Source organism: Marmota flaviventris, chromosome 9, assembly GCF_047511675.1.
Source record: "Marmota flaviventris isolate mMarFla1 chromosome 9, mMarFla1.hap1, whole genome shotgun sequence".
NCBI lineage: Eukaryota > Metazoa > Chordata > Mammalia > Rodentia > Sciuridae > Marmota > Marmota flaviventris.
Genome location: NC_092506.1, coordinates 31,087,153 through 31,110,587, shown reverse-complemented (window position 1 = coordinate 31,110,587; position 23,435 = coordinate 31,087,153). Strand labels below are relative to the sequence as shown.

Below are 23,435 nucleotides of genomic sequence, written 5' to 3'. Positions count from 1 at the left end.
TATGGCTTCACCATCAGCTTGAATCTACTGAGTGACCACTAGGAGCAAAGCCTTCGGTTGAACTGTGATGGATGTATGCCAATTATTGCTTTAAGCCAAGAATTTGTGAACTTTCTTGGTAAAGGAAGAGATGGTATTTTGTTATGCACACCCTACTCTCTGTGTCACAACTATTCAACTCTGCTTTGTGTGGCATGCAATTGACCATAGAGCATTTCTTTATGAAGGGATGTGGCTGTTTTATTTATAAAAACAGATGGAAGGGCCTGGGGTTGTGGCTCAGTGGTAGAGCACATGCCTTGAATGCACAAAGCACTGGGTTAGATCTTCAGCACCACATAAAAATATTGTGTGCATCTATAACTAAAAAAAATATTAAAAAACCAAAACAGGGATGGGGTATAGCTCAGTTGGTAGAGTGCTTGTCTAGCATGCACAAGGCACTGAGTTCAATCCCCAGCACCACAAAAAAACAAAAACAAAAACAAAAAAAATCAAACAGATGGAGGGCCACTTGGACACAGGACTGTAGTCTGAGGATTCCAGTGTTAAGTCACAGAACTTTCAGGGTCACTACTGTGGAATAATTTAGCTTAGCTTGCTATCCTATGGGTTGTGAAATGGACTCATTTGATATCCTATGGGATAAGTTGAACCCCCAAAAGAGAATCTTTGTTTTCTGTGTTGACTCACTCATCTTCTCATCTTGCTTCCACTTAAACATCTTTTCTTTTTCTTGAAGATCCTAATTTAGCTACCATCAGTTTTTACCTGGGGTAACTGCTGCTTGGTTAAATATCAAGGAAAAGCGGAAGGGATCTCTCTTTAGCACATCACAAACCCTTTTCAAATCAAACCTGAATCATTAGAAGTCTCTCTTTTTTTAAAAAAAATATATATATAAATATATATATTTATAGTTGGACACAATACCTTTATTTTTATGTGGTACTAAGGATCGAACCTAGGGCCTCAGATGTACTAGGTGAGTGCTCTACCACTGAGCCACAACCCCAGCCCCTAGAAGTCTCTTTCTCATACTATGACATGCACCAGAATCACCCAGGAAGCTTATTAAATCACAAATTGCTGGGCTTCACAGAAATTTCTGCAGGTCTGAGAATTTGTCTACTGGACTATATATCTGATCTCAATAACAATGGTCAAGTTCTGAGGAATCAGTTATTTTTCAAACTTTAATGTACATAATAACCTCCTGAAGATTTATTAAAATGCAGATTAACTCAATAGTCTGGGCTGAAGTCGGTGTTAATGTGATGATAGTTGATAGTGGTTGGGTAGAGTATACTTGGAGTTGCATTTCTTGTAATCTTTCTTTCCAGCCTCTAGGCCAAGTATAATTGTTTATCATAGTGCTAAGTATAGTTTAGGTCCTTACATCTTGAATAACCTTAGATCAACTTTCACTTCTCTCATATCTGACATACAACTGGTTAGCAAATCTGCTGGCTCCACTTTTACAATACATAATGAATCAACCCTAGTCATGACCTTCACTGTTTGACCTTGTCCCTAGCTACCAAATTTGGGCTGGATTATTTCAATGGCCTCCCACTGGTTTCCTAGCTTCTGCTCTTGCTCCACCCTATCACCTCCAAAACACTTTCTGTTAATTCTATCCACAGCTGCAATAGTGGTTAAACCACAGGTTGACCAAGAAACTGAGACTCCCTCTTTCACTCAGCAAATGCCACAGTCCTCATAGTAGCCTATCAGGCTGTACAAGCCTGGCTCCTTTTTGTCTTGGACTTCACCTCCTATTGTGCTTCAGCCATGGTGGTCTCCCTGCTTATCTTGGTACTCTGTGTTCCTTTAACTGAAAATTCTTCAAGGTAATTGTTTGGCATTCTTCTGCACTTCCTTCAGCAGTCCTGGTTCTTATTATCACTCAGCAAAGCTTTCCCTTTATCAGTTCAGACATGCACCTGTCTTCCCCCTACTTTAGACTGTAAGCTTCCTGAAACCGAAGCCAGATTTGAGGATAGGTAGTTAGTGTAGTTAGGTAAATAGGGTCTAATATCAAGTAAGATAAAGATAATGGAGGCCGTTATAGAGAATGCAGAACAGCACTTGGGGAAATTGAAATGTTCATGTCCCCAAGGCCCCAACTCATCCTAAGGAACTGTTAATGAAACAGCTCCCAGCAAAGTGCTAATCAAAAACCGCCCCAGGCCCTTCCTGCCCAGATTTCTCCTTCAGCCCACCTATCTCCCACCTTTTGAGTCTTTCCACCTGCATTCTATCACTGCAAGATAAAGGGAAACAAAAGACTTGAGTATGGGAAAACTTAGCTATAAAAAAAGGGAAGATCTCCCTCTTCCACAAATTCTGCCTTTTGGGTCCCCTTCTTCCTCAGGGGAGAAGTCTTTCTGCTGTCCTTTAATAAAGCCTCCACTTTCCACTCTACACTTGCCTCTGCGTGCTTCTCTGTGTTATACTTCAGCATTTGGGGAAGCAAGGACTTGTCACCGGTAAACAGCTGTAACAAAACTAGAGATTTTGATCACAATCCGTAGCACCAAAGAGTTCCTAGCATACACTAAGGTGTTCAATAAATATTTGAATGACTATTATAAAGAGACTTTGCAGCTAACTGTAATATCTCAAGGCCAGAGGCTGTTGTTTCCCCAGGATCCCTCAGGATGCACAGTTGCCAGCCAGTATTACACATTTTATTCCTTAGGGAATAGTGGGTTTGGTAGAACTTTCATCCAAATCTCCTTTTTCATGGAATTTAAATTATAAATTGATAATGTACTGTTTCTATACAACATTATTTTGCTGAATTTTCCACTGATTATAATCCTTTTAATACATTTCCCTCCAGCAGTTGGTTTCTCATTTTATTTGCTGTCCACACCCACCCCACCCCAAGCCCGGAATAATTCTCTTGGAGGGAGAAAAAAATGGTATTCCATTCAACACTCTTTTAAAGTTTTAGGTAAATCTAAAACAAACGAAATGCCTAATAATTCATAATACTTAGGCCTATAGACACATGTCAGCCCAGAGCGGCCGAAAATGATTTTTAACTTGAGCCCGTAGTTTCAAGACTTCAAAAGCCCCCAACCACGCTCATTCCCCACGCATTCTACAGAGAACTCCTGGGTCACTGGGTGATTGTTTTGTGGGGAAGAAGCCAATTGTCCTTTTTTTTCAGAAGACCTCTTGGGGTGAGGAAGTTTACACGCTCTGCATTACAAAAGGAATTCTAGAAACAGGGAATGCACCATCCACCCACCCCACGCCCCTTTGCCCCCACTCCAACCAAATAAGGGATCTTCCTGGGGCAGTGGCCAGCTCCACAGCAGCTGCTTGACACCTATTGTCCCCGTTTGGACGCCAAGCGACTTCGCCTGAAGGACCCCAGCTTCGATTTTGCTCAAAACTCAACACACCGCTACTACGAACTCCAGGGTCCGTTCCGACCTGCTCCATGTGGCCGGCCCCCGGCTCAAGGGCTTAGACCATGCGGGGAGGGGGCAGGACAGGCGCTTCCCGGCAGGCGTTCGCGCCGGGCAGCCCGACGGCTGCGAAGGCCCCAGCGCCCCGCTTCTCCCGCCCCCCGCGCCCCGAGGGCTGGCTGGCTAAGTCCCTCCCGCTGCCGGCGCTCGCCACACTAGGAGCGGCTCTCGGTGCAGCGGGGACAGGGCGAAGCTGCCTGCGCCCACGGAGCGCACGACACTCCTCGGAACGCAGCGCCACCCTCGCCCCCTCAGCTGCCCACTCGGGATCTCTAGCGGCTCCGCGCGCGCACGGTGAGCGCCACCTGGACCGAGGCGCTGAAGGGGAAGAGGGCCGCTGCACCCGAGTGTCCTTTACCTCCGGACCGGCCGGAGCGTCGCGAGGGGCTTGTCCTCAAGTCCTCCCCACTCCTCCAGCCATTTTCAGTTCCCTTCTCCACCCCTGGCCCTGACCTCTCTCTCCCCTCCCTCGGAAGGCGACGAGTCCTGGCCCGCCCCGGTGGGACCGTTGTACTGGCTGTTGGCGGCCGCGCTGGGAGGCCCCGCCCCCGGCCCGAGTACGGTGCCCCGGGGCGGGCGGGCCGAGCCTGGGCTCGCGCGGGGGAGGGGCGGGGCGGCCGGGCGCCCCGCTGGCGGGTCGCGCGCGCGCCCGCGCTCTCTTCCTGCCGGCGGCGCGCGCCGCCCCCTCCCCCACCACTCGCGCAAGCTCCCGCCGGCTGCGCGTTTTGTCCCGCGTCTCGCTCCGTCCGTCTCCTGACTCGCCGCTCTTGTCCTTCCTCCCGCTTTTTCTTCTCTCTCCTCTCGGTCTAAAGATGCCCTCGGCCACCAGCCACAGCGGAAGCGGCAGCAAGTCGTCTGGACCGCCACCGCCGTCGGGTTCCTCCGGGAGTGAGGCGGCGGCGGGGGCCGGAGCAGCTGCGCCGGCTTCTCAGCACCCAGCAACCGGCACCGGCGCTGTCCAGACCGAGGCCATGAAGCAGATTCTCGGGGTGATCGACAAGAAACTTCGGAACCTGGAGAAGAAAAAGGTGCTAGTAGTTGGCGGGAGAGGGAGGGCTTGCGGCGGCCGGGACCGGCGCCCCCCGACCCTGCAGCCGTAGCTTTGACTTCCTCCCATGTCTGGCGCTTCACCAGGTCCCGCCGCCCCCACGCCGCGTCTCCACGGTGAACCGGCGCTCGATGCCCGCAAAACGGGCTCCTAGGGGAGGTGCCTGTCACCTGATGCGGACTCGCGCTGCCCCAGGCCTCTTTAGTCCTCCCGCTGTGGGTCTGGCCTCTTGGCCTGCGGGGGTAGGATGCCAAGGGCGGGGGCCTGTAGCCAGGACCTCTCTCTCACCGAGGCCGGGTGTCTTTGATGGGGCCAGTGGGGAAGAAATGGAGCGGGCCGGGTGGGGGACAAGGGCTCAACCGACTGCCTCGTGGAGTTGGGTGGCCTGCGTCCCCTTGCCGTGGGGTTTGTCCTCTCCGTTACCGGCTCCTCGAGGCCTGAGTGGCCCCTGTGCTTCCCCGGCAGCGAAGTGTGTTTAGAGCCTGGAGTAGGGTCGCTCTGTCGTCGGGCCCAGGTGGAGTGGGTCTTGGATTTGCGGTCCTCCGCCCCCCTCTGGGGGGCTCCCCTGCGTCTCCCTCTTTGTTTCAATTGTGTAGGTGCCCCCGGAGCCTCAGACCCAGGACTGTCGTGAGATGATTTTTTGCTGCGACTTTTTGCCCCTGGGGGACTCTTAAGGGGCAAGGGGACTGCAATGATTGAGATTCGCCGGGGGTGGGCCAAGGGTGGACTGGAGACGGTCGCTAGGTCTCCGGGCACATGGAGAGAGTGTCTAACATGGCGGCGGCTGCGGGGAGAGGGAAGCGCTGTACAGGAGCTGCATTGTGAGCACAAAGCGAAAGCAGAGGGGGAGGGCAGAGACCAGCAGCCGCCCGGACTGGCCTCCCTCGCCCCCCTCCAAAAAATCGAGCCACACCCACAGTTTAAAAAAATTAATTATTTAACTATTCTAGGCCATAACGGTGAGATGTGTCTTCATGTGTCTTCAAGTCGGCCTTTTGTTTTATGCTTTCAGCGCAGGACAGTGTATCAGCTGTGTGTTTGTGTTTGTGTGTGTGTGTATGTGTGTGTGTAGAACTAGGTAGAGAAAGGATCTTCACAGAGTAATTCAACTTTTCAGTAAGATTAGCAGTGGAAAGGGTGACACAAATAGGTAGTACAAAAAATGGGGTGATTACATCTGATTATTGTACTAACTTGCCTTTTACCTTAAAAAGTGAAATATAACTTTGATAGCTTCTAATTGCCTGTTTCTAGTGCATTTAGTGTAACATCTCAAATTATAAAGAAATCACATTAAAATGCATATTTAGCCAGCCACCTGGCTGTTACTTCAGGTGTTGATAATGTTTGGCTCAAATTTGGGCTGTGTGAAGTAAATTGGAAAAAAATGGCGATATTTAGGTCTCAGTTATTTTAATTGCTTATTTACATTTTGGGGAGAGTTTTAAAACAAATAGTAAGCTTTGATATTCTTCTCATTTCCTTCAGTGTTGAAGGTTGGGGACTTTACTTGAATTTCCTGGACTTTATTTGAAATTGAGAGAGATTAAATCTTGAGATCTAGTTCTTTTGATTATTGTTTTGGTATACAAATATGTCTTAATATAAGTAATTGGAATAATAGATTTATGTATTAATGAGGTAAAAAGTATTTTAAATAACTATAAAGGTGGAATAGAGTAAGCTTACCTAAGGCAACTATCTTCTGAGTCTTGTGGTTTAGCTTTTGCTACCCTATTTTGAAATTGAGACTAACTAGGGTATCTTTTTAAATTCTCTTTTTAAAAAATATTTTATAGTAGACGAACACAATACATTTGTTTTATTTTTATGTGGTGCTGAGGATCGAACTCAGTGCCTCACACTTGCTAGGCAAGTGCTCTACCAACTGTTATAACTCTAGCCTTTAAATCCTTTTAATTCAGTAAACATTTCTGTTAATCTGGCTGATGCTTGAATGGCTTAACTTTCAGAATTTCCAGGAATTGTCTTATTTTCTTTTAGAATGGGAATATTAATGGTGTAAAATGTAAATATAGAAATGTATATCCTTCAAAGGCATTCATATAAAGTCATATACTGATTAGCAGCCAATCTATTAATAAGGTGGCTTTTGGATACTAGTGTTTAGTTTATCTGAAAAAGTACAAGAAAGCTAATTTATAAGCCCTCGAGAGAACTTGAATCAAATGATCACTGGTGTATAGTTGTGTATTAATTACTATACATTGGCATCCTTTTTCCCTAAATGATGGCAGAGAAAGAAATGTATTTGGTAATATTAATTATAGAGATTATTGACGGGGCAAATAGTACTGAAAGATTGCCTTGTAATGATGGAGATTCAACAAACTGCACAAAATTAACATATTTAGTATCTCAGTTTCTGTCTCTGTGTTTTGGGGTGCTAAATAGAGGTGGAAAGATCAAGTTACAGTTTGGTTAGACTTTCTTTTTAAAAAAAAATATTTATTTTTTAGTTGTAGTTGGACACAGTATCTTTATTCATTTTATGAGGATCAAACCCAGGGCCCCGGACTTGGGAGGCACCACTGAGCCACAACCCTAGCCCTTTGGTGAGACTTCTTGATAAGTCACAGACTTACCTACTTGTTAAATAGTTGAGGTAACAGTACTTATATTTTTTACTTATACATTTTACTTTATGAGAAACTCAAGGCTTTCTCCTAATTTAAACACATGGTTTTTATTTTTTAACTAAATGATTGCTGTGTGAGAGGATTTAATAACTGTTTTTTTCAGAAGTGAGCCCTATTTCTAATGCAAAAATAGAGGATTTGCCTTACAATTCGGTTTTGAATTCCTTTTTAGAAAAACTCCTTTCTTTTCAACTGGATTATTATTTTTTTTTTTAGTCAATTTAATTGCAACTTGTGTTTGAACTGTATCTCATTCTTACCAGTCAACACTGGAACCTTCTGGGCCAAAATGCTGGATTGTAAAATCAAGTATGTTAACAGAAATGACTAATAGATGATATAGTATCACTTTAAAAGAGAATTGAAATGAGTGTATTTCATTTGGAAAAAAGTTACGCATTTTCTGATTATTTGAGCCTTTAGAGGAAAGCTAAGCATCTGTTCAGTGAAAATGCATGCTTAACGTTGATGAAATATGATCCTATTACATAATGCAAGAAAATGGCTAGGTGTTTTTTTTAATTTGGGCTAATAAAAAGTACATGAATGTTAAGGAAGAGAAAAAATACAGTTGTGATAAAGAGAATCAAATGTAAAACTTGATTCACAAATTTTTTAACTGATTATAAAATAGTAATATTGGATTGAGTGATTTACTACCTAGTTTTCATCATCAGTTCATTTGTACAGAATTGGGCCTTAGGCTATGCAAGATAGTATTTTGAAACCAAGTCCTAATGTTAACTGAAAAGAAAATTCACTTGATACTATAACATGAAATCAATTTTGAAGTAGAATAAGGGATGTGTGAGTAGATGATATTTAAATGTTATACTCTGTAAATATAATAGTTTTACACTCTAGTGACTTTGGTAGATGAAAGATTAACCAGTGTTCTCTTGCTTAAAACAAAACAAAAAACCTGTAACCAATATGTAACCAAAACTGATGCCAAAAAGTAGTGTTTTTATACTGCTCCCTAAAGTCTTTAGGTACTTTATGTCTTTGTAGTTAATATTATTTATGTAAAAAAGAATGTGAGTTGTGAGGATACTTTTTAGAACATTGCTCTGTGCCTCTACTTAGAATTTTTGATGCAGCTGTTGTACAGGATTTATTTTAAGTATTTTGGAGTAAACCCATCCTTAACTATTTTATAAGTAAAATCTTTTTTGGGGCTAACATCTGAATTTTCTTGACATTTAGGATCTCCAATGTATCAGCTTCTCCATTGGTTGCAAGAGCTATTCCTCTGCAATGCAGAAGGCAAGGTTACTTTGTTTTGCATTCACCTTGTCTCAGAAAAAAAGGCTGTAATGCTTAATTTGAGGACAAGATTACTTTGTTTTGCATTCACCTTGCCACAGGAAAAAAAGTTATATTGCTTAATATTTCTCTCTTTCTCTCCACATGCGTATGTATCAAGGAAGTAGTTTAAAAGGTTAAGCTGTGAATTTCTATGATAATATAGGTCTGTCTCTTTCAGAGGTGAGCACAGAATCATAAGTATTATAATGGAATGGATTTTTTTTTTAACCTGGCCAAAATATTTTACTTTAGCATTTTTTGTGTGTGGCAAATATTTGAATATATTTTGTGTGATTTACAGATTGAGCTACAATTTACCATAATTTTAAGTAATTTCTTAGGGCTATGTGAAGATTAGTACTATTTCATATTTTAAAAAAAGCATGTTTGCTTGTAAAAGATTAAACCACATTGTTATAGAATCTTTTTTTAAGTTTTTTTTTTTTTTTTTAAGGAGCTGAAAGACACCCTAGAATTTAGCCACAGTTAATTTTATAGAAGAGGAAATAGAGATGCTTATATAAAAAGACCCAGGTTGGAATGGGTGATTTCCAATGTCTCTTGTAATGTTTTATGGGGGTAATTAGAATTTGTAGCGTTCTACAATATTAGTGTAATTCTTAGTATTTAATTGTTGTGTAGAACCAAGTAAGACCTTTTGCTTCAAATCCTTTAAATTAGAATTTCTTCGTTTTGACAAGCTAAATGAGAAAGAAAAATGCTTTTCATTTTCAAATTTTTTGATCTTTACTAATATCTTATTGCTGAACTTTCTAGGTTGTCCACATAATGGGGTTCTGAGAACATCAGTATGGTGAAGTCCGGTGTATCAGCTATTGTTGTAATGATATTTACTTTTTAAAAAAACATTTATTTTTTCTAATTAGTTGAAATTAACTTTTAAAGCTTAAATTGTGAAGTTTTTCTTCTTGAGTAGGTAAGCCCCAAATGTACATTTGCCATTTTCCACTAAAGCGCCTGGTATATTGTAAACCAGAAAAATTTTGGGAAAGCATTACCAGTGGAGAGAAATAGCAGGTGTGACAACCTTTCCACCTCAATTCTTGTGTTCCAAGTTCCTAGATATCTTCTAGTAAGTGGTTCTTCTCCCCCCCCCCCCCCCCCCCCCGCCCAGGAAGTAAATGATAGATATACATTGGCGAAGAGAGAGAAGTGTCAGAAGGGAAGTTCAGCCAGTTAGAACTGAAAATTGTTTAGCTTGAGCTCATTTTAAAATTTTTTTCTACTAATGATATTGTTAGATAGAAATATGAGTGTAAAAACCACAAATAGAAAGAGACCTTTATTGGGTAGAGTTCAAAATTCATACTTCCTGAGGAAAGAGGAAGGTGTGCTTTTTGACTAAGCTCAATTAAAGTAGTCTGTTTCCTTTAATAACTTTTACTACCTATTGTCTCTACCCCTCACATCCTTGACATTTTTTACTGCTTTATGTTCTTAACCTTGATGTTTTTCTAGTTGGTGGTAATCTAATTGGGGCCAGAGATTATCAATTTTTGTATTCCATTGTGTGTCAGACCGAGTGCTTCGTTGCACATATATGTTAAGTATATTTACAAGTTTGATTGTCATTACGAAGAGATATGTGTAGCTTCATTAACAAAACTCCTAAGATGGGAGGGAAAATCCATTAAAATTGATTAATCCATGAGGGTAAAAATGCTTTTTGTACAGTTATTTACTTGCAGTGATTTTTTTTTTTAAGTTAAAATGGAATTTTTATTATTGTTTCAGGTGGGCAGCAATTAAAATACTCTGGATAATAAGCAAAATTTGGGAATAGTCATTTAGGAGAGCAAAGATAATGCTTCACATTAGAACTGTCATAAGTTAGACATTTTTGCATTTCGGCCAATACTGTTATTTAAACATAGAATTAACTGTTATGTACTTTTTTTTTTTTTTTAAGAATTTTAATATTTATTTTTTTTTTAGTTTTTGGCGGACACAACATGTGAACCCGGGCCGTACGCATGCCAGGCGAGCACGCTACTGCTTGAGCCACATCCCAGCCCCTGTTATATACTTTAATCACTAAAAAACCCCTCCTGGTCTCCATTTCGAATTAAGATTCACATCTTTTTGCATTGAACTCTCAAGGAATGTGAAATCCTCATGAGTAGCTTGGTTAAAGCAACTAATAATTCAAAAGGTATCCTTTGACACTGTAATCATTTGTTTTTTTCAAGTTTACAAGCTTTAGACCTTTTTTTTTTTTTTTTTTTTGTGGTGCTGGGAATTGAACCCAGGGCCTTGTTCGTGCCGGGCAGTATACTTTACCACTGAGCTACATGCCAAATCCAAGCTTTAGATTTTTCTTAAAGTGGTTTTTTTTTTTTTTGATACCTGGGGTTGAATCCAGAGGTGCTTAACCATTAGGCCATGTCCCCAGCGATTTTTTTTTTTTTTTAAATTTTTGTTTTATTGAGAGACAGAATCTTGCTAAGTTGCTCAGGGCTTTGCTGAGTTGCAAAAGATTTAAACTTGGCCTCCTTAGCCAAACTGCTGGGATTATAGGCCTGTGCCACCCTGCCCCGTGACTTTTTAAGATACTTAATTCAAAATAAGTGATACTAGAACATATAATTTTTTTTAAGGTGGACACAATATCTTTATTTTTATGTGGTGCTGAGGATCGAACCCAGTGCCTCACTCATGCCAGGCGAGCATCTTACCACTTGAGCCACATCCCTAGCCTGATACTAGAACTCTTTATATTTTTATATTTATATCTTCATATATACTTTTTGAAAAAGGGTCTCACAGGCTGGCTGGGAATTTGTGATCCTCCTGCCTTACTTAGCCTCCCGATTTCCTGAGATTGCAGGAGTGCACCAACACACTTAGCTATCTTTTTTTAAACTCCTGAATACTTTTAACCTGCTTGAAAAATTATCCTGTAATGAGTTCTTAGATGACATCTGATTTAGCATTCTTTAACTGTTCTCAGTGTTCAGATATCTGTCATTCCTGACAGATGTTCATTTATTCTTTGCTTTACCTAGTTTTCTAGGGCCTGGTAAAAGCTAATTTTTGAGTCTGTTTAAAATTTGGACTTTCTTAAGTTGTTGACGTTAAGAATTATATTCACCCCCACCAATCTTAAATATTCTTTCCTGTGTTCTGGAATAGCAGACACTATGAGTATGCTTCCGGCATTTGAAAATAGTTGTTAATGGATCTTCTATGAATTGCTGTGTATGTTTCTCTACTGTTGTTTTAAAAGCTGATGGAACTTTTACTTATTATCTTTCTTGTCTCATGAATTTTATAGTTACTGAGTCTCATTTTAATTTAGGGAAAGTGAATGGAAAGCAGAACTCAACTTGTCTGTTAACTTGAGCAAAGTCAGAACTGATGTTTCTCTAGGTGAAGAGTGGGGTCTGCAGGCATTGATGACTTGAAATAATATCTGGAAAAGCCAATCAAGATTATGGAATGTTGAGGAAAAGAAATCTTTATCTTTCATTGTCTGCATTTGTTTTTCTGTACTCTAGAAGCTATTTGACCTGAATACATAAAAGTATATCTAGGTGGTCTTACTTTTTTATTTTAGACTTAATTTTTAATTATTGTGTCCCAGTTTAGAGGTCTCCTTAATTAAGAATAGGAGTTACATGGCTTCCCTGGATAACAAGATTAGTTTTTTTCAGATTTTATTTGTTTCCTGTCAATCTTATGACTGCGGTTACCTAGTTGAAGAATATTTATTTATTTATTTTTGAGTTCTCTCATCTCCCCATTTTTTTTGAATGTATAATTTAAAAATATCCCATTCGTTTATGGAATTTGTTGGATATAATAGTAAAGGGGCAAAGCTTAGAGGGACATTTGTCTTGGATATCCATCTTGCAGTACTGATTGAAAAACCCATTCAGTAATGAAAGTTTGATGATGAAAAGCTCAGGGAAGACTGGAAGATTCAGATGTACTGTGATTCAGCAACGTAATCTAATTTGTGAAGGGAAAGGAGGAAAACATCTCACCAGAAGCAGAAATGAAGTGTGGCAACAGCTGGAATCCAGGGAGGGGGACTGAAGCACAAAAAGTTTTTCTGTGACTTTAGGCAAGTTATTTAACTACTGTCTCAGTTTAGGATAAGGTGAAGTAGGATTGATAATAGACGCCCCTTCCCACCCCAACCCTCCATAGGGTTAGCTGCCTGATAGTTTAAATTTGAGTGTGACTTAGTGAATCAAAGAAATAAATGGGAGATACAGTGGGACTAGGTAGTGGGGTAATTATTTCTCAGTACCACATGACTCTAAAGCCTTTTGACATGAATGTAGTCACATCTCTGTTCCATGATTCCTTTTCAGAGACTTGGTAATCTGGGAGATGACCTGATTTTTATCTTGCCCAGGTGATGCTATAAATCAATTTTTGGCCAGGGTGGAGGTACTGGGATTGAACTCAGGGGCACTCGACCACTGAGCCACATACCCAGCCCTATTTTGTATTTTATTTAGAGACAGGATCTCAATGAGTTGCTTAGTGCCTTGCTTTTTGCCGAGGCTGGCTTTGAATTCGTGATTCTCCTGCCTTGGCCTCCCAAGCTCCTGGGATTACAGGTGTGTGCGACATTTCTGAAGAAGCAAATCTTTTTTTTTTTAATATTTATTTTTTTAGTTGTAGATGGACAGCATGCCTTTATTTCACTTACTTATTTTTATGTGGTGCTGAGGATCACATATGTGAGGTGAGCGTGCTACCACTTGAGCCATATCCCCAGCCCCTGAAGAAGCAATCTAATGCTAGAAAAATAGCTGGAGAAAAATTCTCCAGAAAAAAATGCTTAATATTCATTTTATGTATTTGATATGAGTAGTTGGTCAATTTTTCTTTATCACCATTTTAGGCAGACAAGTTCTAACCTGGGAAAGAACAAAGCTGTGTTTGTCTGGAATTGTTTTCTCCTATCTTACCCCTGTTTTTGTTGTTAGTGTTGGACCTGTCAGTGTAACAAGCAAGTCCTTTTATGTTGACTTGTTCATACTACAAATTTTAAATCCAAATGGAAAGATAGTCTAATTGGGCTTTGTGTAAGTCACTTGAATAGTCCATAACAATAGGAATTAAAAGGCCATAATAATGATATCATTTCCGAGTAGTCTATTCTTTCAAAGATGAGGCAACTTGTAGTATTTGGACCAATGCAATGCTATATCCTTTCCCTTATCACCTAAAGCTACCTGTTTTGCAAAGCAGAAATTGGATGAATTGATTGTCCTAAAGAAGCTTTTTGTTTCTAGTGCAAATTTTCACATCACTGAATTTAATCATAAAGTATTTTTTCTGGGGTTAATTCACAATGAAAAGATATGATAAAAGTACCACTTAGGGATACAATGTAGTAACAGATCACAAGTGAATCTTATGCAGGTGTTAACTAGATTTATAAGCTGACTGGAAATCACCAGTCAAGTTTTCAATTTTTTTTGCTACTGGAAATTTAATGCAGGGACACTTTACCACCCTGAGCCATATCCCCAGCCCTTTTTTATGTTTTATTTTGAGATAGGGTCTTGCTGAGTTGCTTAGGGCCTCACTAAGTTGCTCAGGCTGGCCTTGAATTTGTGGTCATCCTGCCTCAGCCTCCTGAGTTGCTGGGATTACAAGGTGCACCATTGTGCCCCACAAGTTTTCTGAATTCTTTAGAGCTGAACTTTTTTTTTTTTTTTTTTTTTTTGAGAGAGAGAGTTTTTAAAAATATTTATTTCTGGGCTGGGTCGTGGCTCAGTGGTAGAGCACTTGCCTCTCATGCATGAGACTCTGGGTTCAATCCTCAGCACCACATAAAAATAAATAAAAATAAAGATTTTTTTTAAAAAAAATATTCTTAGTTTTCGGCGGACACAACATCTTTGTTTGTATGTGGTGCTGAGGATCGAACCCGGGCCACAGTCATGCCAGGCAAGCGCGCTACCGCTTGAGCCACATCCCCAGCCCCTAGAGCTGACTTTTAAGTGACGTATTTCCAAATTGAGGTTGCCTTGTGCTGGTTTCTAAGGCCACAAATTTTATCTTTTTTTTTTTTTTTTATATTAAGGATTGGACCCAGGGGCACTAAACCACCGAGCCACATCACCAGTCCTTTTTTATTTTGAGATAGGGTCTTACCAAATTAAGGCGTTGCTAAATTGTTGAGGCTGGTCTCAAACTTGAGATTCTCCTGCTTCAGCCTCCTGAGTCATTGGGATTACAGGTGTGTATCACTCCACCTGGCAGAGTACTGTATGAGTGATTCAAAATAGTTTCTTACTTCTCAGTACTATTGGATTTGCTATTATAAGAGAATTATAATGTTTTTGACCTATGTGAGTGTTTCTCAAAATTAGGTATGCACAGTCACCCAGTAAGAGTTTGGTAAAACAGATTGCTGGGTCCTAATTCAGTAGATTTAGGGTAGTGCCTGAGACATTGAATTTCTAACAGTTTCCCAGTTGATACTGATGTTGCTGGTTTGAGAATTATGAGCATCATTGATAGACCAGCATAGAGTCTTTGCTGTGTAAGATCTGATTATATATAACAGTGGAGAGAGATCCTACATTATACTGGTAAAGAAAAAAACTAGTGTCCTCTAAAACAGTCTTTTTTTTTTTTTTTTTTAATTGTGATTCAGTTGTTTTGTTATTGAGTTTTGGTTACTTCTTCAGTGAATGCATTTCTTAGTATTTTGGCCAGGCTTAGAAACCTACTTTTCTGAAGTGTGAGCAAGGTTCAAGGGATAGACAATGTATTTCTAATAGTAGTGTAGAAGGTATTAATTGTTAACAGAAGAACTTTTGTAATGCTATGACAAAACTCTATTGTTATTAGAAACTATAGCTTGCATTCATTTAGCTTACTGCATTTTTTTTTTTTAGCGGGGACGGGCGAGTACTAGGGATTGAACTTGGGGACACTTGGTCACTGGGCCACATCCCTGACCCTATTTTGTATTTTATTTAGAGACAGGGTCTCACTGAGTTGATTAGTGTCTCACTTTTGCTGAGACTCTCGCTTTGAACTCGGGATTCTCCTTCCTCAGCTCCCCAGCCTCTGGGATTACATGCATGTTGGGATTACTGCATTTTTTGATTGGGAAATTCAACTAAGTATAAGAAACTGTGGTGTGCTTTTTGGGAATCCTATGTTAGAGATTTTTGAGATTGTTCAGTTATGACTTGACATACTTCTTTCATCATAGTTAACTATTTGTTGTGGTTGTAGACATCCTTCTCACTTCAAGAATTTCAGCTTTCGAATTGTTATGGGTTGGAAAGCAAAAAACATGTTAACAATAATATAAAATTTATGTGAGTTTAGTAAAATACATCTTTGCTTTGGCAGTGCAGAGTTCTTTTTATTTTTTGTTTGGTCACATTGGGGATTGAAGCTGGTTGTGCCCAGCCGCTGAGCTACATTCCCAACTGTTTTAGAAATTTTAAAATTTTGAGAGAGTCTTGCTAAATTGCCCAAACTAGCCTCAAACTTGCAATCCTTCTGCCTCAGCCTCCTGAGTAGCTGGGATTATAGGCATGTACCATTTTGGCCTCGCTTCTTTTACATAATTTGCATTGACAATATTCTTTACAGATGTTTGTACAGATGTTTGTGTACCAGGAAGCTAGAGTTTCATTGGTGGCTACTTTTCATTTTTCTTTTAACCTTGTTCCAGTTATTACCTTGTAACAGACTAATCCAGAATTTAAGGTCTTAAAACCATACATTTTATTACGCTCACAGATTTCTGCTTATCTCTCAGGGATTCAGACAGGGCACACAACAGGGTTGATGTCTTTGTTCTATATTGCCTGAGGAAGAAAGACTGACTTTTTCACTCATGTTGAATGTCTGGCCTGGGGTGACTTGAACACAGTATTGCTGACCAGAGCTTTTAAATGAGACCTCCCTTCATGGCTTGCTTCATTTTTAGCATGGCAACCTCAGGGTTATTGGATTTCTTGTATAATGGCCAAGGGCTCCAAATACAAGTGATATAGTGACTAGTAAACAAGGCAGAGATGCATAGCTTTTATGGCTTGGCCTTGAAAGTCAGACAGGATCACTTATACTGTACTGGTTTGAGCCCATAAAGGTACAGTAGCAGGGGAATTGTTCTAGTTCTTAATGGGGGAGTACCAAGGTCACATTGTAAATCATATATGGGGCTGCAGATGTTGTAGCTATTTTGGGAAAATGTAATCTGCCATAGCTCTCAGGTAGGCTGAATATTAAATTTGTTATTGTGCGAAAAATTGAAGCTTTTTTGCTATTGATAGCTTATCCTACTATACGATAGTACAGGCTCACAGCTCTTGAAAGTCCTAACAATATCCTGAAATCTTTCCCATCTTATCTTTCAAATTGCATGTAATTATAATCATTTTTATTATATGTTCATTGCAGAATATTTAATTAAAGAGTACAAAATAACTCTGAGAGAGATATATAGTATACTGTGTATTAATTTCTAGGTTTAACAAAAATTTCTTTATATACTAATATAGGAAAAAAGGAAGATAATAAATGAAGAAAATAGTAAATGCAGTGTCACTAGCACGCCCTACCTTCTGCCCCACTGTACTTTGTTTAGTTCAGAATTTTTGCTATAAATTAGCACTGAATTTTAGGCCCTTCTGTTTGCAAATCTTCTATTTATCTGTATTTGTTTAGGTAATGGATATTGAACTCATAGGTACTTTACCACTGAGCTACATCCCTAACTCTTTTAAATTTTGTATTTTGAGATAGGGTCATATTGCCACTGCTAACCTTGAACTTGTGGTCCTTCTGCCTCAGTCTCCCAAGTCACTGGGATTGTGGGAGTGTGTCATCACACCTGGCTATTATCTTTACATTTCTAAATTTAGGATTCTGACTGTAACTCTTTTTATTTTGGAATATCCTGAGTCATAAATTAAAAGCAGAGCTTGTTTAGTTTCTTGTTCCTAAAAAGAAAAACAGATGCTGGCAACAGCAGTGCATGCCTGTTAATCCCAGAAACTTCAGAGACTGAGGCAGGAGGATCACAAGTTTGAGGCCAGCCTCAGTGACTTAGTGAGACCCACAACAACTTTGTGAGACTCTCAGCAAAGGACTGGGGATATGACACAGTGGAAAAGTGCCCTGGGTTAAATCTGTAGTTCCAGGGAAAAAGAAAAATAGCCTTTTCTTTCTAAAAAGGAATGAGCTGTTTTTGTTGACCCTTAGAGTGTTCTAAGGTATTTGAGCACATCTTTTGCAATTGGGGTTATGCTCACCAGATCAGTGTAAACTATTTTTCAACCAGTAGACTTGAATTTTATACCTCTTTAGCTGAAGACTTATAGATAGTGTGAAGTAGTTCAACTAAATAAAATTGCATACTTTCCTTAACTTTTAATGTTTTAATAATTATCTTGGTTTTATTTACATCCAGTGTGACTCATTGTGATACCTTTAAATTAAGGATAGGGTGGTTATGCAAGTTGATTTGTTTCTGGTACAAAGAAAATGGATTATTTAACCTAACAAAAACAAAACCAAAAAAATTTCTATTGCTTTTAACCTGGTTTCTGAAGCCTCTTTATCAAAATGTTGCTTTGTATTTGGTTTTTTAGTTAGTGTTACTATTGCTAAGTAACTATATATCTTCAAAATTTATTATGGTTATTTTTCCTCTTAGTTTAGATTTGTTTTATTTCCTATCTTCCAACCCTTAACTGAATTCTTGACTCTTCTATTACCTAAGTATCTTTTTTCTTTAGGATCTTATCTAATAGTAGTAGTCTGGGAAACCTTCAAAATTTTCAACTTAGTAAATAGTGGTCATCTTAAACTAGAAGATCATTTTTTTACCTTTATCTTTAATTACTAGCAAAGTTGTTGATTGGTGTACTGCCCATAGGTGAAAATAGTAACTTCGAAATATCTCATGTTGTTCAAAGATGCATAAAGTGTATCAAAGACAATTTGCCCATGGATTTATTCAGGAAGATACCCTCTTTTTGTACTATGTATTCATATGGATCCTTTGAAGGAGGGGAGAAGGGAAGGGAGGCCACAAAAATTTAACACTATAAATGTCGGATATGCTTATTGGGTGGAAACAGAATCCTCACCAAATTGTGACTCTCTCCTATGTGATTAGGAACCATATACCTGGCCTATCTACCACTTTTTTGAGTACCCTGAAAGATAACCGATGTTGTTTCATTGATTTACAGGTATTTGATATCATTAAGCAATGGTGATTATTTAAATTTATTTTTTAGTTCAATATTAAATGTACTGTTTAATATGTTACTTAATCTGGAGTATATCTCAAGCATTCTTACAACAAAATTTGAGAAAAACATTGAAGACTGCTTGGTTTTGTCAGTTTTAACTTAAGCTGGTATATACTTTGTGAAATGTAATTTTTTTTGTTTTTAATAGGGGAAGCTTGATGATTACCAGGAACGAATGAATAAAGGGGAAAGGCTTAATCAAGATCAGCTGGTAAAGATGTTATATTTTATTAAAGATTTTGTGCTTACTATTTTGAAGAATTTTGTAGTTCTCATGATTCTAGTAAAGTTGGGTTCTGTTTTTGTCATTTTAGGATGCTGTATCAAAATACCAGGAAGTCACAAATAATTTGGAGTTTGCAAAAGAACTACAGAGAAGTTTCATGGCATTAAGTCAAGATGTATGTAAACGATAATATATGTTTATGAAATGCTAAAAATAGGGTTAGTGGAAAAATTTGTGTTTTGGATTTTAGTTCTTCCATTACATTTATAAGCTCTCTACGAGGTGAGAAGATTGGATCCAGTTATATCTTTTTTGGTACCAGAGATTCAACCCAGGGCTGCTTAACCACTGAGTCACATCCTCATTCCTTTTTTTGTTTTATTTTGAGACAGTCTTGCTAAATTGCCTAGGGCCTCACTAAATTGCAGAGGCTGGTCTCTTTCTGCCTTAGTCTCCCGAGTCACTGGGATTGCAGTTGTGTGCCACCAGGCCCAGAGGATCCAGTTGTATCTAAGATACCTTCCAATTCTGTGTATTTTGTTGTAACACCTGAAAGATGTCTTTTAAAAGAACTAAGTTTTGAGATAGGACAAAAGTCATAAAATAGTTACCTTAAAAATCTCATTGGTGGGGCTGGGGTTGTGGATCAGAGGCAGAATGCTCGCCTCTCACATGCGAGTTACTGTGTTCGATCATCAGCACCACATAAAAACAAGTAAATAAAATAAAGGTATTGTGACCAATTACAACTAAGAAAAAAAAATTGAAAAATCTCATTGGTATAAAAAGTTAGCTGTGCAAATATACATAAACATTTTCCATATTTCCTTTAGTTCTACTGATCATCTTGCAGTTCCACTAATTAACAGAAAATACAGAAAATTAAGTGTTCTGAATAAGTAGTTTGAGGAAAGGCTAGCAACTTTGAAATTATAAAGTTATCTCTGATTTGATAAAATGACAGTCTACTACATGGGAAGTAATACAATACAAGGATTAGGAGATCTGACTCAGGAAACAGATTGTCTAGGTTAAATCTGATTCTACCACTTGTTGTGTGACTTTGGATGAGTTACTGTACCTGTATTAATTAAGGTGTTCCAGAGAAACAGAACCAGAAGACAGGGAAGAAAGGCCATCATAATACATCAGTTTTCTAGTCTATAAAGTGGTGATAGTAGTAGTCCCTATTCATAGGATTGTGCCTAGAAGAGTATTTGATTCATAACTAATATATTTTAAGCACTTAATGCTATCTTATTATATTTGATGAAGGAAAAAATTTTGATGATTTGCCACAAACCGTAATGTCTTAGTTTGTTTTGTGCTTCAATAACACCATAGACTGGGTAATTCATAAAAAATGAAAATTTATTTCTCATAGTTTGGGAGGCTGGGAAGTCCAAGACCAAAGCACCAGCCTCTGGTGAGGACCTCCTTGCTGTATCCTTTTATGTGGTGGAGGTGGAAAGGCAGGAGGGTGAACTCACTTCAGTAATCCCTTTTAACAGCAGCATTTATCCATTGATTAACTTTTAATCTTTGTATTGAGGAGATTAAATTTCCAACACACGAACTTTTGGGGACTCCGGTAGTTCCAGGTAGGGGTGTGTTCCACTTAGAATACAACATTTCTGAAACCACTGTCACTGAATAAATTATAATATCTGTATTCTTCTTTAACAAAACTTTTGTCTGAACCTTTAACTTCATTGGCAGTAAATTTATTTAATATTCAAGAACTTAAACCTGGCTCTAGCCTACCTTTTCTGGTTTTCAACTTATTCCCTACTTGTGCTATTTAATTAAAAGTAGCTATCTTTATTACTTCTTTTTTTTTCTTCCTTTCATATTCCTGCCTCTTTGTGTTTTCTATCTCTAGCTACCTAAAAGAGACATTAAACTGCCCCTCCTAAGATTTAAATACCATTTATTTTAATGGGTGTCACTTTCTCCTTGAAAGCTTTCTTGTCCTATCCTAACTTATCTGTTCATATATATCATTCATTTACTTTCCATTTATTGGTAATGTCTCATTTGTCCACTCTGCTACCGTTTATGGATTTGTCTTGTAACCTTTATCATTTCTCCAAGGCCTCTTCCATTTCTCCCTTTAATATAGATTTCATATGCCCCCCACCCTTTTTTAATTGTACTGGGGATTGAACCCAGGGGTGATCAACCCCATTGAGCCACATCCCATTTTTTTTTTTTTTTTTTTAATTTTGGGACGGGGTCTGCCTGAGTTGCTTAGGGCCTTGCTAAGTTGCTGAGGCTGACTTTGAATTTGAGATGCTCCTGGCTTAGCCTCCCAAGGCTGGTTGAATTACAGGTGTGCACCCTTGTGCCTGGCTTTTTTTTTTTTTTTTTTTAATTTGTGTTAGTTGGTTCTTGTGAAGTCTGAGAAAGGAGAAAGGTGGAAAGGAAAACACTGCAGTGACTTCAAAAGACTAACCTTTTTGTATCCCCAAACTGATGCTAAACATTAAAAAGGAAGAGAGAAATATTTCTTGTAAGTTAGTGGAAGGTACTTAAAAGCTGTAATTTTGGTGTCTTATAGTTTTATATTCTCTTACAGATTCAGAAAACAATAAAGAAGACAGCACGCCGGGAACAGCTAATGAGAGAAGAAGCTGAACAGAAACGTTTAAAAACTGTTCTTGAGCTACAGTATGTTTTGGATAAATTGGGAGATGATGAAGTGCGAACTGACTTGAAACAAGGGTTGAATGGAGTACCAATATTATCTGAAGAGGAATTGTCATTGTTGGATGAATTCTACAAGTTAGTAGACCCTGAACGGGACATGAGCTTAAGGTATAGTCCTATTTGATAATAGAAACTTCTGAGTATTCAGTTGTTAATAACTGAAAGGTAATTAATTAGCTGTTTATTATTTTTATTATAAGGCTGAACGAGCAATATGAACATGCCTCCATTCATTTGTGGGACTTGCTGGAAGGGAAGGAAAAATCTGTATGTGGAACAACTTGTAAGTATTAAAAATGTCAGTTTTCTAACTTTTAAGAATTTTTCTTCTTAACAGTAATGTTTAAAATTTAGAAGTGCATAAGTTGCACTCATCTACTGTTTACTTTTATATTTCCTTTTTGCATCCTTTTTGGGCATGTTTGTGATATGTGTTTTGTCAGAACTAGTGACTGCTGGGCACTATTGCACAGGCCTATAATTCCTGCCACTTAGAAGGATGAGGCAGGAGAAACGAAGGTTCAAGGCCAACCTCATCAACTTAAGGAAACCTTCTCTGAAAATAAGTAATTAAAAGGACTGGGGCTGAAGTTCAGTGGGAAAGTATCCTTGAGTTTAGTCCCTAGTACCCCAACAAATCCAAAAAACCACTAGTGATAGTCTATAAAAATAGAAGTCCTAACTTACGGTTTTGTGTTTTTTGTGGTGCTGGATGTTAATCAACTTTTTGTTACTATGACAAAATTCCTGAGATGGTAGGAAGGAAATAATTTCAGAGATTTTGGTACATGGTTAGCTGGCTCTGTTGGTTTGGGACTGTGGCAAGGCCAACATTATGGGGAACCTGTGGTGGAACAAAGTTGCTCATTTCAACACAGTTGGGAAGCAGATAGCCAGGAGGGCCATAGGGTACCAATATTTCCTTTAAGAGTGCATCCCCAATGACCTAACTTCCTTCCACTAGATTTTGTCCCTTCGTTTTTTTTAACCTTTATTTTATTTATTTATTTTTTAAAATATATTTTTTTAAATTTTATTTGTTTTTATGTGGTGCTGAGGATAGAACCCAGTGCTTCACACATGCTGGGCAGGCACTGGACTGCTGAGCTACAACCCCAGCCCCAGACTTTTCTCTTGATGGTTCCCATCTCATAGCACCACAGGCTGTCAACCAAGCCTTTACCATGGATCATTGGGGGATACTTCTAAGCCATTGCATTAGGTGTCTAACACAAGCCCTTGCGCATTTTAGCTAGGCAAGCTCTTTACCACTGTGCTATATCCAAGTCACTTGACATGGTTTTACATATAACTTTAATTGTGCTTGAACTAGATTTATATCAGATTGACTTTCTAAAGTTGTTGGTGTTAAGTAGGGACTGGTTTTTCCTTATGGCTGAAATTTTGTGAGAACATTTTATCTTATACATTTTACCCATGGTTATTGCTTTAGCCTTTACTCTTTAGTTCTTAGACTGCTGTTAATTGGACTCATTATACCTCAAATATGCAGTGAGAAATTGTTTTTCAAAAGGTTGTTGAAGTTTTACTATGTCACTAAATCAAGTTTTTTAACTATGGTAAATCAGGGGGTGATTTTCTTTTTTTTTTTTTGGTAGGGGCAGGTACTAGGGATTGAAACAAGGGGGCATTGTACCCCTGAATTTCATCATCCCAGGTTTATTTAAAATTTTTTTTATTTTTGGTATCTGGGATTGAACC

The 23,435-nt window shown here is 38.9% G+C and overlaps 2 protein-coding genes across 10 annotated transcripts in view; one reads left to right on the top strand and one right to left on the bottom strand.

Moving 5' to 3' along the window:
• Positions 1-3,952, bottom strand: part of LOC139706869 (endogenous retrovirus group K member 7 Gag polyprotein-like) — a 150,894-nt gene extending 146,942 nt beyond the window's left edge. For all 7 annotated transcript variants that reach the window (XR_011708541.1, XR_011708543.1, XR_011708540.1 and 4 more), the window contains exon 1: positions 3,844-3,952. The gene's annotated coding sequence lies outside the window, so the exon portion shown is untranslated. The remainder of the gene's footprint in view (positions 1-3,843) is intronic.
• Positions 3,623-23,435, top strand: part of Caprin1 (cell cycle associated protein 1) — a 39,629-nt gene continuing 19,816 nt past the window's right edge. Inside the window, exons 1-6 of one of the 3 annotated variants that reach the window (XM_027936412.2) lie at positions 3,623-3,779; positions 4,298-4,513; positions 18,927-18,989; positions 19,093-19,179; positions 21,583-21,821; positions 21,914-21,996. In XM_027936412.2, the coding sequence (XP_027792213.1) occupies positions 4,298-4,513; positions 18,927-18,989; positions 19,093-19,179; positions 21,583-21,821; positions 21,914-21,996 (688 nt within the window). In that variant the 5' untranslated portion in view covers positions 3,623-3,779. Of the gene's footprint in view, positions 3,780-4,178; positions 4,514-4,903; positions 5,048-18,926; positions 18,990-19,092; positions 19,180-21,582; positions 21,822-21,913; positions 21,997-23,435 lie in introns of those variants that run through there. The other 2 variants (XM_027936413.2, XM_071616303.1) reach the window with 2 other exon arrangements.